This window comes from Giraffa tippelskirchi, chromosome Y (assembly GCF_054371585.1).
Source record: "Giraffa tippelskirchi isolate mGirTip1 chromosome Y, T2T-mGirTip1v1.2.pri, whole genome shotgun sequence".
Lineage (NCBI taxonomy): Eukaryota > Metazoa > Chordata > Mammalia > Artiodactyla > Giraffidae > Giraffa > Giraffa tippelskirchi.
In genome coordinates, this window is record NC_137290.1 from 18,305,768 (window position 1) to 18,318,827 (window position 13,060).

Genomic DNA, 13,060 nt, shown 5'->3' on the forward strand with positions numbered 1-13,060 from the left:
ACATCAGTCCTGCATGTTCATTGGAAGGACTGATGCTGAAGCTGTAACTCCAATAATTTGGCCACCTGATGCGAAGGACTGACTGATTAGAAGGACCACCCTTATGGCAGAAAGTGAAGAACAAAAGAGCTTCTTGATGAAAGTGAAAGAGGAGAGTGAAAAAGTTGGCTTAAGGCTGAACGTTCAGAAAACTAAGATCATGGCATGTGGTCCCATCACTTCATGGGAAATAGATGGGGAAACAGTGCAAAGAGTGTCAGACTTTATTTTGGGGGGCCCCAAAAGCACTGTTGATGGTGACTGCAGCCACGAAATTAAAAGATGCTTACTGCTTGGAAGGAAGGTTATGGCCAACCTAGATAGCATATTTAAAAGCAGGGACATTACTTTGCCAACAAAAGTCCGTCTAGTCAAGGCTATGGTTTTTCCAGTGGTCATGTATGGATGTTAGATTCGGAGGTGAAAACGCTGAGTGCCGCAGAATTGATGCTTTTGAGCTGTGGTGTTGGAGAAGACTCTTGAGTGTTCCTTGGACTGCAAGGAGATCCAGTCAATCCATTCTAAAGGAGATCAATCCTGGGTGTTCATTGGAAGGTCTGATGATCCGGCTGAAACTGCAGTACTTTGGCCATCTCATGCGAAAAGTTGACTCATTGGAAAAGACCCTAATGCTGGGTAGGATTGAGGGCAGGAGGAGAAGGGGATGACAGAGGATGAGACGGTTGGATGGCATCACTGACTCAATGGATATGGGTTTGGGTAAACTCCAAGAGTTGGTGATGGACAGAGAGGCCTGGTGTGCTGCAATTCATGGGGTCGCAAAGACTCGGACACGATTGAAAGACTGAACTGAACTTAACTGATGCTGGGAAAGATCAAATGTGGGAGGAGAAGGGGACAACAAAGGACAGGTCTGTTGGATGGCATCACCAACTCAATGGACATGAGTTTGAGTAAACTCTGGGGTATTGGTGATGGAATAGGAGGCCTGACTTGCAGCAGTCCATGGGCTCACAAAGACTCGGACATGACTGAAAGACTGAACTGAACTTAACTGATGCTGGGAAGGACCAAAGGTGGGAGGAGAAGGGGACAACAAAGGACAGGTTGGTTGGTTGGCATCACCAACACAATGGACATGAGTTTGAGTAAACTCCGGGGTGTTGGTGATGGACAAGGAGGCCTGACTTGCAGCAGTCCATGGGCTCGCAAAGGATCGGACACAACTAAGCCACTGAACAGACTGACTGAATTCAAAATCAAAGAAAGGGATTCTGGGAAATGTAGCTCCAGACTAGGCAAATTAACACAGCGGAGCACAGAGCACTTGACTTACTAAACCCTTCTGCTTTACTTAGTAGGGTGAGCTGAGCTTTGAAAAACCGACCTGACTGATAAAGAGACTTTGGACAAGCCTGCAGTGAGGAGACTTTTAGTCACTGCTTTAATTTTCCATCATACGAATCTGCACTAGAAACAGTCTGGATGTCATTTTCCCCACCTGTCTTGCAGTCAGAACGTAACCATGGGACCTAGGCTCAATCAATTAGACGCACGCAGATGGTACCCAGCCTCAGCCAATCAAATACATCCAGATGGCACTTAAGACCAATTAGGTACAGCCACATGAAATGTAGGCTTAGCCAATGGATACACTTACAGGTGAAAGCAGTGCAACTGGGTTCTGATGCATAGAATTCAATCTAGATGAGGTGGAAGGGACATAAGCCATGTCACTAGTGACAGCCACTGTGTCTGGAGCCAGTGGTAGTGACAGTTCAGTTCAGTCACTCAGTCCAGTCCGACTCTCTGCGACCCCATGAACTGCAGCATGCCAGGCCTCCCTGTCCATCACCAACACCTGAAGTTCACCCAAACCCATGTCCATTGAGTTGGTGATGCCATCACACCATCTCATCCTCTGTCATCCCCTTCTTCTCCTGCCCTCAATCTTTCCCAGCATCAGGGTCTTCTCCAATGAGTGACAGAAGATCCTGCACTCAAACTCTATATTGTTCATGGCTGTCTCTCCAGCCATCCCTCTCAGAAATCTGAGTCACTTAATATCCTTTAATAAGTTTCTTTCCTGCTCAAAGTTACCTCTAATGAATTCTATTCTTTCCAGTAGAAAGCTGACACCCCTCTAACTTCATTTAACCATCTAGCCTCTTTCCAAAACTAGATAAAATAAGGAACAATGTCCACCCCCATGGGCAGTGGAGTCAGGGAGATGCATTTTGTCAAATTACTATGGTGCCACAGACTCTGGGCCAGTGTCACCTGTGAGGGGGTCACTGACCTGGGTTGTGAGTCGGGTAGACCCATCTGAATCCTGGCTGTGGTGCTGACTGGCCTGTTGTGTGACATTGCGCATATCACTTTCCTCATCTCGAGAACTCACTGTGCTTAGTGTTGCCTCCTGGGGATATCATAGAGACCAAAAGATTCCTCTACGGAGCAATCTCTCAACCACACAGCTCAGCATGTTGGACACACCCACACCAGTGATGATAAAAGGAATAAGAGTGACCTTTCTTTTGCTGGATTAAAGAAAATAAATAATAATAGAGGTGGTGTCCTCATGTAGTCCAAGATGAAGATGGTCTGTGAATGCTGCAGTTTAGAAAAGTTACATGTTTTTGGTTTTATATTTTTTAGTTTTCTATTTTTTTATTATATTTATTTTAATTGGAGGCTAATTATGGTACAATATCGTAGTGGTTTTGCCATGCATTGACATGAGTCAGCCACGGGTGTACATGGGTTTCCCATCCTGAACCCCCTCACCCCAATTCCACCCCTCTGGGTCATCCCAGTGCACCAGCTCTGAGCACCCTGTCTCATGCATTGCACCTGCACTGGAGGTCTGTTTCACATATGAAAATATACATGTTTCCATGTTATTCTCTGAATCCATCCCAGACTTGCCTTCTCTCACAGAGTCCAGAAGACTCTTCTATACATCTGTGTCACTTTTCCTGTCTTTCACATAGGGTTATCATCACTATCTTTCTGAATTCCATGTGTGTGTGTGTGTGTGTGTGTGTGTGTGTGTGTGTGTGTTATTGGTGTTTTTCCTTCTGGCTTACATCGCTCTGTTTAATAGGGTCCAGTTTCATCCACCTCGTTAAAACTGGTTCAAATGCATTCTTTTGAATGGCTTAGTAATATTCCATTGTGTATATGTACCACGGCTTTCTTAGCCATTCGTCTGCTGTTGTACATCTGGGTTGCTTCCGTGTCCTGGCTATTATAAACAGTGCTAGGGTGAACATTGGGATACACGTGTCTCTTTCAATTCTGGATTCCTCAGGGTGTATGCCCAGCAGTAGGACTGCTGAGTCATATGGCAGTTTCATTTCCAGGTTTTTAAGGAATCTCCACACTGTTCTCTATAGTAGTTCTAATAGTTCGCATTTCCATCAACGGTGTAAGAGGGTTCCCTTTTCTCCACACCCTCTCCAGGATTTATTGTTTGTAGACGTTTGGATAGCAGCCATTCTGACTGGTGTGAGATGGTACCTCATTATGGTTTTGCTTTGCATTTCTCTGATAACGAGTGATGTTAAACATCTTTTGAAGAGTTTATTAGCCATCTGTATGTCTTCTTTGGAGAAATGACTGTTTAGTTCTTTGGCCCCTTTTTTGATTGGCTCGCGTATTTTTCTGGAATTGAGCTGCAGGCGTTGCTTTTATAGTTTTGAGATTAATTCATTGTCAATTGCTTCGTTTGCTATAATTTTGGCCCATTCTGAAGGCAGTCTTCTTCCCTTGCTTATAGTTTCCTTCACTGTGCAAAAGCTTTTCAGTTTATTTAGGTCCCATTGGCGTATGTTTGCTTTAATTTCCATTACTCTGGGAGGTGGGTCATAGAGGATCCTGCTGTGATTTCTGTCAGAAAGTGTTTTGCCTGTGTTTTCCTCTAGGAGTTTTCTACTTTGTGGTCTTACATTTAGATCTTTAATCCATTTTGAATTTATTTTTGTGTACGGTGCTAGAAAGTGTTCTAGTTTCCCTCTTGTACAAGTGGTTGACCAGTTTTCCCAGCACAACTTGTTAAAGAGATTGTCTTGTCTTCATTGTATATTCTTGCCTCCTCTATCAAAGATAAAGTGTCCATAGGTACGTGGCTTGGACCTCTGGGCTTGCAATTTTGATCCATTTATCTATATTTCTGTCTTTGTGCTAGAACCACGCTGTCTTGATGACTGTAGCTTTGTAGTATAGCCTGAAATCAGGCAGGGTGATTCCTCCAGGTCCATTCTTCTTTCTCAAGATTGCTTTGGCTATTCGAGGTTTTTTGTAATTCCATACAAATTGTGAAATTATTTCTTCTATTTCCCTGAAAAATACCGTTGGTGGCTTGATAGGGATTGCATTGAATCTATAGATTGCTTTGGGTAGTATACTCATTTTCACTATATTGATTCTTTCACTCCATGAACATGGTATATTCCTCCATCTATTTGTGTCCTGTTTGACTTCTTTCACCAGTGTTTTATAGTTTTCTATATGTATATATAGGTCTTTTGTTTCTTTAGGTAGATATATTCCTCAGTATTTTATTGTTTTCATTGGAGTGGTGAATGGAATGGTTTCTTTAAGTTTTCTTTCAGTTTTCTCCTTGTTAGTGTATAGGAATGCAAGGGATTTCTGCATGTTCATTTTGTTTCCTGCAACTTTACTATATTCATTGATTAGCTCTAGTAATTTTCTGGTGGAGTGTTTAGGATTTTCTCTGTAGAAGATCATGGCATCTGCAAACAGTGAGTGTTTTACTTCCACTTTTCCAATCCGGGTTCCTTTTATTTCTTTTTCTGCTCTGATCGCTGTGGCCAAAACTCCCAAAACTATGTTGAATAGGAGTGGTGAGAGTGGGCACCATTGTACTGATCCTTACTTTAGGGGCATTGCTTTCAATTTTTCACCATTGAGGATAATGTTTGCTGTGGGTTTGTCGTATATATCTTTTATTATGGTGAGATTTGTTCCTTCTATGCCTGCTTTCTGGAGGGTTTTGGTGATAAATGGATGTTGAATTTTGTCCAAGGGTTTCTCTGCATCTATTGAGATAATCACATGATTTTTATTTTTCAATTTGTTAATGTGGTGTATTATGTTGATTAGTTTGTGGATATTGAAGAATCCTTGCATCCCTGGGATAAAGCCCACTTGGTCATGATGTATGATCGTTTTAATATGTTGTTGGATTCTGCTTGCTAGAATTTTGTAAAGGATTTTTGCATCTATGTTCATCAGTGATATTGCCCCGTGGTTATATTTATTTATTTATTTATTTATTTATTTATTTATTTATGTATTTATTTATTTATTTTCGTGGCATCTTTGTCTGGTTTTGGTATTAGGGTGATGGTGGCCTCATAGAATGAGTTTGGAAGTTTCCCCTCCTCTGCAATTTCCTGGAAGCATTTGAGTATGATAGGTATTAGCTCTTCTCTCAATTTTTGATAGAATCCAGCTGTGAAGCCGTCTGGTCCTGGGCTTCTGTTTGCTGGAAGATTACTGATTACCCTTTCAATTTCCGTGCTTGTGATGGGTTTGTTAGGATTTTGTTTTGCTTCCTGGTTCAGTTTTCAGAAGTTGTACTTTTCTAAGAATTTGCCCACTTCTTCCAAGTTGTCCATTTTATTGGCATATAGGGGTTGATAGTAGTCTCTTATGATCCTTTGTATTTCTGTGTTGTCTGTTGTGAACTCTCCATTTTCATTTCTACTTTTGTTGATTTGGTTCTTCTCCCTTTGTTTCTTGATGAGTCTGGCTAATGGTTTGTCAATTTTATATATCTTCTCAAAGAACCAGCTTTTAGCTTTGTTGATTTTTGCTCCGGTCTCATTTGTTGCTTTTACATTTATTTCTGCTCTATTATATGATTTCTTTCCTTCTACTAAGCCTGGGGTTCTTGAATTCTTCCTTCTCTAGTTGCTTTAGGTGTAGAGTTAGGTTATTTGTTTGACTTGGTTCTTCTTTCTTGAGGTAAGCCGCTTTTGCTATGAACCTTCGCCTTTGCACTCATTCTACAGCGTCCCATAGGTTTTGGGTTGTTGCGTTTTCATTTTCATTTGTTTCTATGCATATTTTGATATCTTTTTGGATTTCCTCTGCGATTTGTTGCTTATTTAGCAGCGTGGTATTCAGCCTTCATATGTTTGAATTTTAAATAGTGTTTCTCTTGCAGTTGACATCTAGTCTCAGTGTACTGTGGTCAGAAAATATGCTTGGAATGATTTCAAGGTTTGTTGAATCTACCAAGGCCGGACTTATGGCCGAGGATGTGATCTGTCCTGGAGAAGTTTCCATACGTACTTGAGTAAAAGGTGAAACCCATTGTTTTGTGGTGAAATGTTGTATCGATATCAATTATGTCTAACTGGTCCATAGTATCATTTAAAGTTTGTATTTCCTTGTTAATTTTCTGTTTACTTGATCTATCCATAGGTGTGAGTGGGGTAGTAAAGTCTTCCACTATGACTGTGTTATCGTTAATTTCCCTTTCATGCTTGTTAGCCTTTGCGTTACATATTGTGGTTCTCCTATGTTGGGTGCGTATGTGTTTATAATCGTTATATCTTCTTCTTGGATTGATGTTTTGATCATTATGTAGTGAACCTCTTTGTGTCTTTTCACAGGCTTTATTTTAAAGTCTATTTTGTCTGATATGTGTATTGCTACTCCTGCTTTCTTCTGGTCTCGACTTGCTTGGAATACCTTTTTTCCAGCCCTTCACTTTCAGTCTCTATGTGCCCCTTGTTTGGAGGTGGGTCTGTTGTAGACAACATAAACAGTGGTCTTGTTTGTGTATCCTTTCAGCTAGTCTTTGCCTTTTGGTTGGGGCACTCGACCCATTTACATTTAAGGTAACTGTTGATAAGTATGATCCTGTTGCCATTTGATTTGCTGTTTTGAGTTTGATTTTATACAACCTTTCTGTGTTTCCTGCCTAGAGAAGATCCTTTAGCATTTGTTGAAGAGTGAAAAGAAGAGTTGGGAATAGATGTCTCTACAGTATCTTCATTAGTCCGAGGTAATAAGAAGAAGCATGTTAAAGCAAGGGGTAATGTGGATGATCAAAACTCTGACTTTCATCCTGAAACTTGAGGACAGAGTGTATTTTCAGCCTGCACAAGTTTAAATGTGCCATTCATACGAAAGCCTTCTACTATCCAGATAGCTGCTGAAACAAGTGCCCCAACTTGAAATGATTTCTCTTCTCCATCGTAAATATCAGTTAGACCACAGGAGCATACTGTGATACATCAATCTGCAGCTGCTTTAGGTGTTGTTGTTGTTGTTTTAATTGAAGAGAAATTGCTTTACAGAATTTTGCTGTATTCTGTCAGAATTCAAAATAAATCAATCATCGAGGCACATATATCCCTTCCCTCTGGGAGTACCCTCCCATCTCCCTCCCCATCCCACAATCTAGCTTGAGCATTTGTCATGGGATTTCACATAGCAGCTGCACTAAATCAAATGGCTCTAGTGAAAATTTTGCAGCTATGTCTACTTCTGTTTCTCCGTACCGCAACTTGTGTCCATTACAGAACAGTTAGTTTGGACCGAGGGTGGAGCCTTCTACCTTTCCAGGTTGGTATGGTAACATGTCAGCCCATGACCGTCCTTTTCCTAAACTACAACAGTCAGGCAATTTAGTTTTCCCAGTGCCAAAGATCCCTGATACATCTGCTGCTTCTCTTTCAAGATGCACTCATCAACCATCTTCATTATTTGAAAACTGTCCTAATACAACTGATGTACCAAATGGGTGTTGGATTATGGAGGATACCAAAGTGTAAAATTAATGTTGGGAGATGTCAACAAATTCCTACAATTCTCTTATTTGAAGAAAAAAGTTACATATTCATCTTCATAGGGCCAATTTCTATTTTGGAATAATTAAGAGTAAAATGAGTCTTTCTTTCCGTGCCTGACTATTTTACTCTGCATAATATAAACACTTCTGTGCAAGGTCATAAAATAAACACTACACTTGCTTTCACTGAAACCCACAGTCAGTTGATTGACTTCATTGCATAGAAGTGAGCAGACCCATGTTTGGTTTGGTAACAGTCCTGAATGTTAAGAATATGTGTATAGAAGGGTGATCAATCACTTTTATTTCAGGAACCAAGTAGACTTATTGATGTGATTTTTCTGTGTAAAAATTCTTTAGCAATGACATTTTGCAGGTTTCATGTTTTTGGTTACTGTTTATGCAAGCAGCCTTTATTTTAAGTTGATGTAGAAGTAAACACTGGTTGAACATTGCCCTTCAATTGCTAGAAGACCAGTGACTTTATGATGTCAGCGCTACTCTTCAATTGCTAGGAGACCAGTGACTTTGTGATGTCACAGCTTTTTGACTTTGAGAACCATGCTGATGGTCTTGAGAGTTTATCTCTGTACGCCAGCCAAGCAGCATTTGAAGTTGGAGTGTGTAAAGTCAGACAAATGAGAAAAGTATCTGAAGAAAGATCTCTCTGAGATGGCACACATTCCTTCAGAAATTCAAGATGTGCCTCGTAAAGATGTATCAAGTGGTACCAAAACCTCCATTGGATCGTCTTCGTGTGATTACACACTTACTGGGGACTCAGTTTTGAGATCTATGATTGAAGAATATGCTTTCCAGGCTTTGTCTAAGGAAGCTGGGATAAAAAGGCCACACTACACATTTTCTGTCTCTGAAAGAAATGAGTTGAATGATTTTCTTTCCCTCACTTTTCCACAAAAACTCTGGGCTATAGTTGAAAGTGATCAGTTTGAATGTATTTGGTGGGATGAGAGTGGCACTTCTATAGTGATCAACGAAGAACTCTTCAAGAAAGAAGTCTTGGAAAGAAAGGCCCCTTTCAGAATATTTGAAACTGAGAGTATGAAAAGTTTAGTTAGCCAGCTTAAACTTTATGGGTTTAGTAAAAAGCGACAAACTTTTCAAAGATCTGCTTCACTCCCTGACTTTCTGGAAGAAGAAAACAATGTCTCTGTTTTGAGCAAGGTAATCCAAAATTTCCACTTACTGTCAATATGTAAGATTAAATCATGTGACTTAGAAAGCATGTTCACATATGTAGCAAAAACCGAATTTAAAATTGAGATAGCAAACTGTTGAACACGTTTTATTTTTTGAAGTTGAGAACAGCTGGAGTTTAAAATATTTGATACTTAATACACTCTCCTAGCAACTTGAAATCAGATACATGTCCTCAAGCTACTTTAAGTGGTATTTACTGTATATATACAACATATTTTTTAGTTGAGGAGCATACTTATTTCTAACATGTAAGGTGTTAAAACTACTAATGGAGGTGTTGTCTTTGATTCTATTTAATTGGCATCATTAAAAGAATACACTTTTATAGTTTAACTTTGCTTGTCAGTTTTACCTTAGTTTATAAAAAACTAAATAATTGTATCCTTTGATTTTAGTTACAGATCTACCATAATCCAAATTTCAAAAGAGACTATCCCCAACTTTCAGGAAGAATGAAAAGAAGAGTTGGGATTAGCAATGTGTTTCCGAAATCTTCACTAGTTCCAGATTACGAGAAGAAGCATGTTAAAGCAAGGGTCAACACAGATGATCGTAACTCTGGTTTTCATGCTCAAACTAGTGGAGAGAGTCCATTTTCAGCTTCCACCAGTTTAAGTGTGCCTTTCCCACAAAAGACTTATACCAGCCAGATAGTCCCTAAAACAAGCGCCCTACTTCCGCGTGACTTTCCTTCCCCATCAATATCAGTTAGACAAAGAGAACAGAACGTGGTAGATCAACCTGCTGTTTTAAACCAGTTGAGCATTTTTAATTGGCACTTCCATAGCACCTACACTCAAGCAAATGGCCACGTTGAGGACTTTGCTACTACCGCTACATCTACTCCTCAGAACCACATCGTATCTCCATTATGGAGCAGTTCTTTTGGACTGATGGTGGAGCCTTCTACATTTCCAGACAGGTATAGCGATATGTCAGCCCATGACCGTCCTCTTCCTAACCAGCAACAGAGAGGCAACTCAAGGTCCCCAGTGCCAACGATCGCTTATACACCCACCTCCTCTCTTTCAAGTCAATTCATCAACGATATTCCTTATGTGAAAACCATGCTAATTAAAACTGACCTATCAAATAAGTATCAGCTTATGGAACCTAATGAAGATTAAAATTTACGTTGGGAGATGTCAACAAATACCCACAATTCTTGTATTTGAACAATAAAGTTACACGTTCCTCTGCACAGTTTTGTTTTCTATTTTGAAACAATGAAGAGTAAATTAAGGCTTTATTTCAATGTCTGGCTATTTCTCTGCACTCTTTTATAAACTCTTCAGTTCAAGAAAACATCCGTTAGGCATCCTAGGTAAATGGCACCTAGCCTATTGTTTCTAAGCAAGAAAATGAGAACAAAGGGAAAAGAGGTAATGGATGTAAAGTGATTTGGGAAATCATCCCTGCTGAAATGAATGGGTGTCTAAATGAGGATGGTACGGGTGAAGGAACACATACAAATAAAATCAAAACAAGTGCACCTACACAGTACGAACCTTAGTGCGTTCACAGTTACATGATATTCTATTACGTATCGGTAGAGTCTTAAGATAGAGAAGGAAATGGTGCCCCGCTCCAGTATTCTTGCCTGGAGAATTCCGTGGAAAGGGGCTCCTGGTGGGCTGCTGTCCATAGGGTCACACAGAGTTGCACACAACTGAAGTGACTTAGCAGCAGCAGAGTCTTAAGACATTAGACAGGAGATTGTCTTCATTCTAGAAATTCATTTCATACTTGAAAATATAAATATTGTAGCATGTCCAAAATTAGGAGAACCGTTATACCATCACTGTGATACCAACGATTACAGGACATAATCAGTGACTGGACCATGGCCAGCACAAGATAGGTATTTTACAAGTGGTACTGTATAGGGTCATTTTAGCTCTGCTCTCCTTAAGGCGTACCTTTATTTCCTGCCACCATGATTCCACCCTATATTTCCTAATGCATATTTAGATTTTGCTTATCTGTTCCCTCAGAGACAAAATAAATTCCTCTGGTGATTGCAGCACCTCAGGATGGTTAACAAGTTCTTTGAAGACATGATATTTGTTTTCCGTAGTAGTTTCAGTACCATTCTCTTACACCGTGCTTCTGGAGCTACAATCACACACACTGCTTTCAGATGTGCTAAGCCCCTTCTCACAACTTTGCCTCAACTCTTTCTTGGGGTTGGAAGGAACCTCTGTTCGCCCTCCTACCAAGGTGAGCACGGATATCAGGTCTTCAATGTGTTTTGGGTCTACCCTCTTTTCTTTGTGTATCTTTCACATCAGCTAAAACGTGTACTTACTGAATTATCAACAAGGAAATGTAATCACGAATCGAATGCTATATACATTACTCAACAACATCCTATAACCTGCACTATTATCATAATTGACCTTTCCTACTTACTGAGAATCTTTTCCCGGTTGATAAATATATATCTTATATGTCCATGAATGTCAAATGTGGGAATTCAAATTATAAAATGATTGCTGCTCTCATGAAGTTTACAGTCTATAAGAACCCATACTAGTCATGTTGTTTCAGGCCCCAGTTCCCTAAAATTCAGTAGTAGTTATAGAGATATTTATGAAAAAAACAAACAAACAAAAAAGAATCATTCATTTTAATTCTCTAGAAAAGTCATGGAGTAAGGAGGGATCAAAATCAATGGCTGATCCTTCACATAGTTCACAATGAAAGAAGATGAGCAGAGTGTCTGCCAGTTGGACCCCCCAGACTGTCATGAACACTACCTAGAAATCTTGGCAATCTCCACTTTGTGGCCATTTCTTTAGACAGTAGTAGCAATATCAAGTCATGGCCCTGTTTTGGTATGGTAACCCACATAGGACAACACCAAGTTAAGTTCACCGTTCTCATGTTTGGGGCTAATGCAGAGTGAAAGCTGTGGGCTATTTGTGTAGATAAGGGAGGTGTCCAAACAGCACACGCTTTTTCTTTCACTGAAAACTTTCATTAAATTTGGCTGAGAACACTATACTTTAGAGAGGTAAGCATTTTGCAGCAATTGTAAGAGTTATTGAAATCGGTGTCCTTAGTTATCCTTTCAAGCGCAAAGTCCAATGGTCTGGTTTTCGATTTCAGGCATCTTACTATGGAGCCAAATTTGCATGCTTTGAGAAATAGCACCTTAAAAGCAATCACATCTTCTATTTCATTGCCGTGTACTGATTATTCCTGCTCACTCCCTTTGATCTTCTTTTCCTGTTCTGCTTTGAGGGGCAGGTCCTTCTCAAAAAGAATAGGATTAATTCCCTTAGTGCTCTGTGGTAACTTGGAAAAGGCATGGATAAGGACATGCAATATATTATGTGGGAAAGCTACTGTTTTTGTTCCCTCCTGAAAACATAGTATTAAATTGTACCTCAATTGTCCTACCACGGGAAGCCTGGTTACATGATGCATTACCTTGGTCATCAATTCCCATATGGCTTTAACATATCAGTACCTTTAATTCTCAAAAGCTTATAGAGAAAGTATCTCAATACAGTAGGGAAATATTATACATGAGTTCAGTGTTCTTTCCCGTACTTATTTATTTTATAATTTGTGCCTAAAATAGTAAAAGTGAGAACAAAAATTCAAGTGAGTTAACGCAGTGAGTTAAACACAGAAGATTGAGACAAGAGGTAGAAAAATTGATGGGAGAAGATCAGAGGATGAAATTGGGTGCTTATAATGGAACAAGCAAATGTGTAACTGCAGGGCCTAAATAGCTCAATATGACTTCACTATTGTTACCCTACAAATTATTTTCATTTTAGCAAATCACAGAATAGTCTTACATGCAAAGTACTTTAAGATCCCATGGAATGCACAACAAAGGTATATCTTTTAAAGCATTCTGATTTAAAATGTCGCTAGAGACATATCATTCAAGTAGAAAATGATTTCCAAAATTAAGCCTAGAGACAAGTATCAGAGAAACTTTGGGAAGTTCATAGGTGTCCTCCAGTGAGTCCTTGGGTTTTCTTTTCTTTT

General features: G+C 39.7%; 1 protein-coding gene across 1 annotated transcript; it reads left to right on the forward strand.

Moving 5' to 3' along the window:
* The first annotated feature begins 8,369 nt into the window (after positions 1–8,369).
* LOC145537605 (heat shock transcription factor, Y-linked-like) lies at positions 8,370–10,253 on the forward strand. The gene is made up of 2 exons (XM_081568301.1): positions 8,370–9,016; positions 9,448–10,253. The coding sequence occupies exons 1-2, from the start codon at positions 8,504–8,506 to the stop codon at positions 10,177–10,179; spliced, it is 1,245 nt and encodes a 414-aa protein (XP_081424427.1). The 5' UTR covers positions 8,370–8,503; the 3' UTR covers positions 10,180–10,253.
* The last annotated feature ends 2,807 nt before the right edge of the window (positions 10,254–13,060 follow it).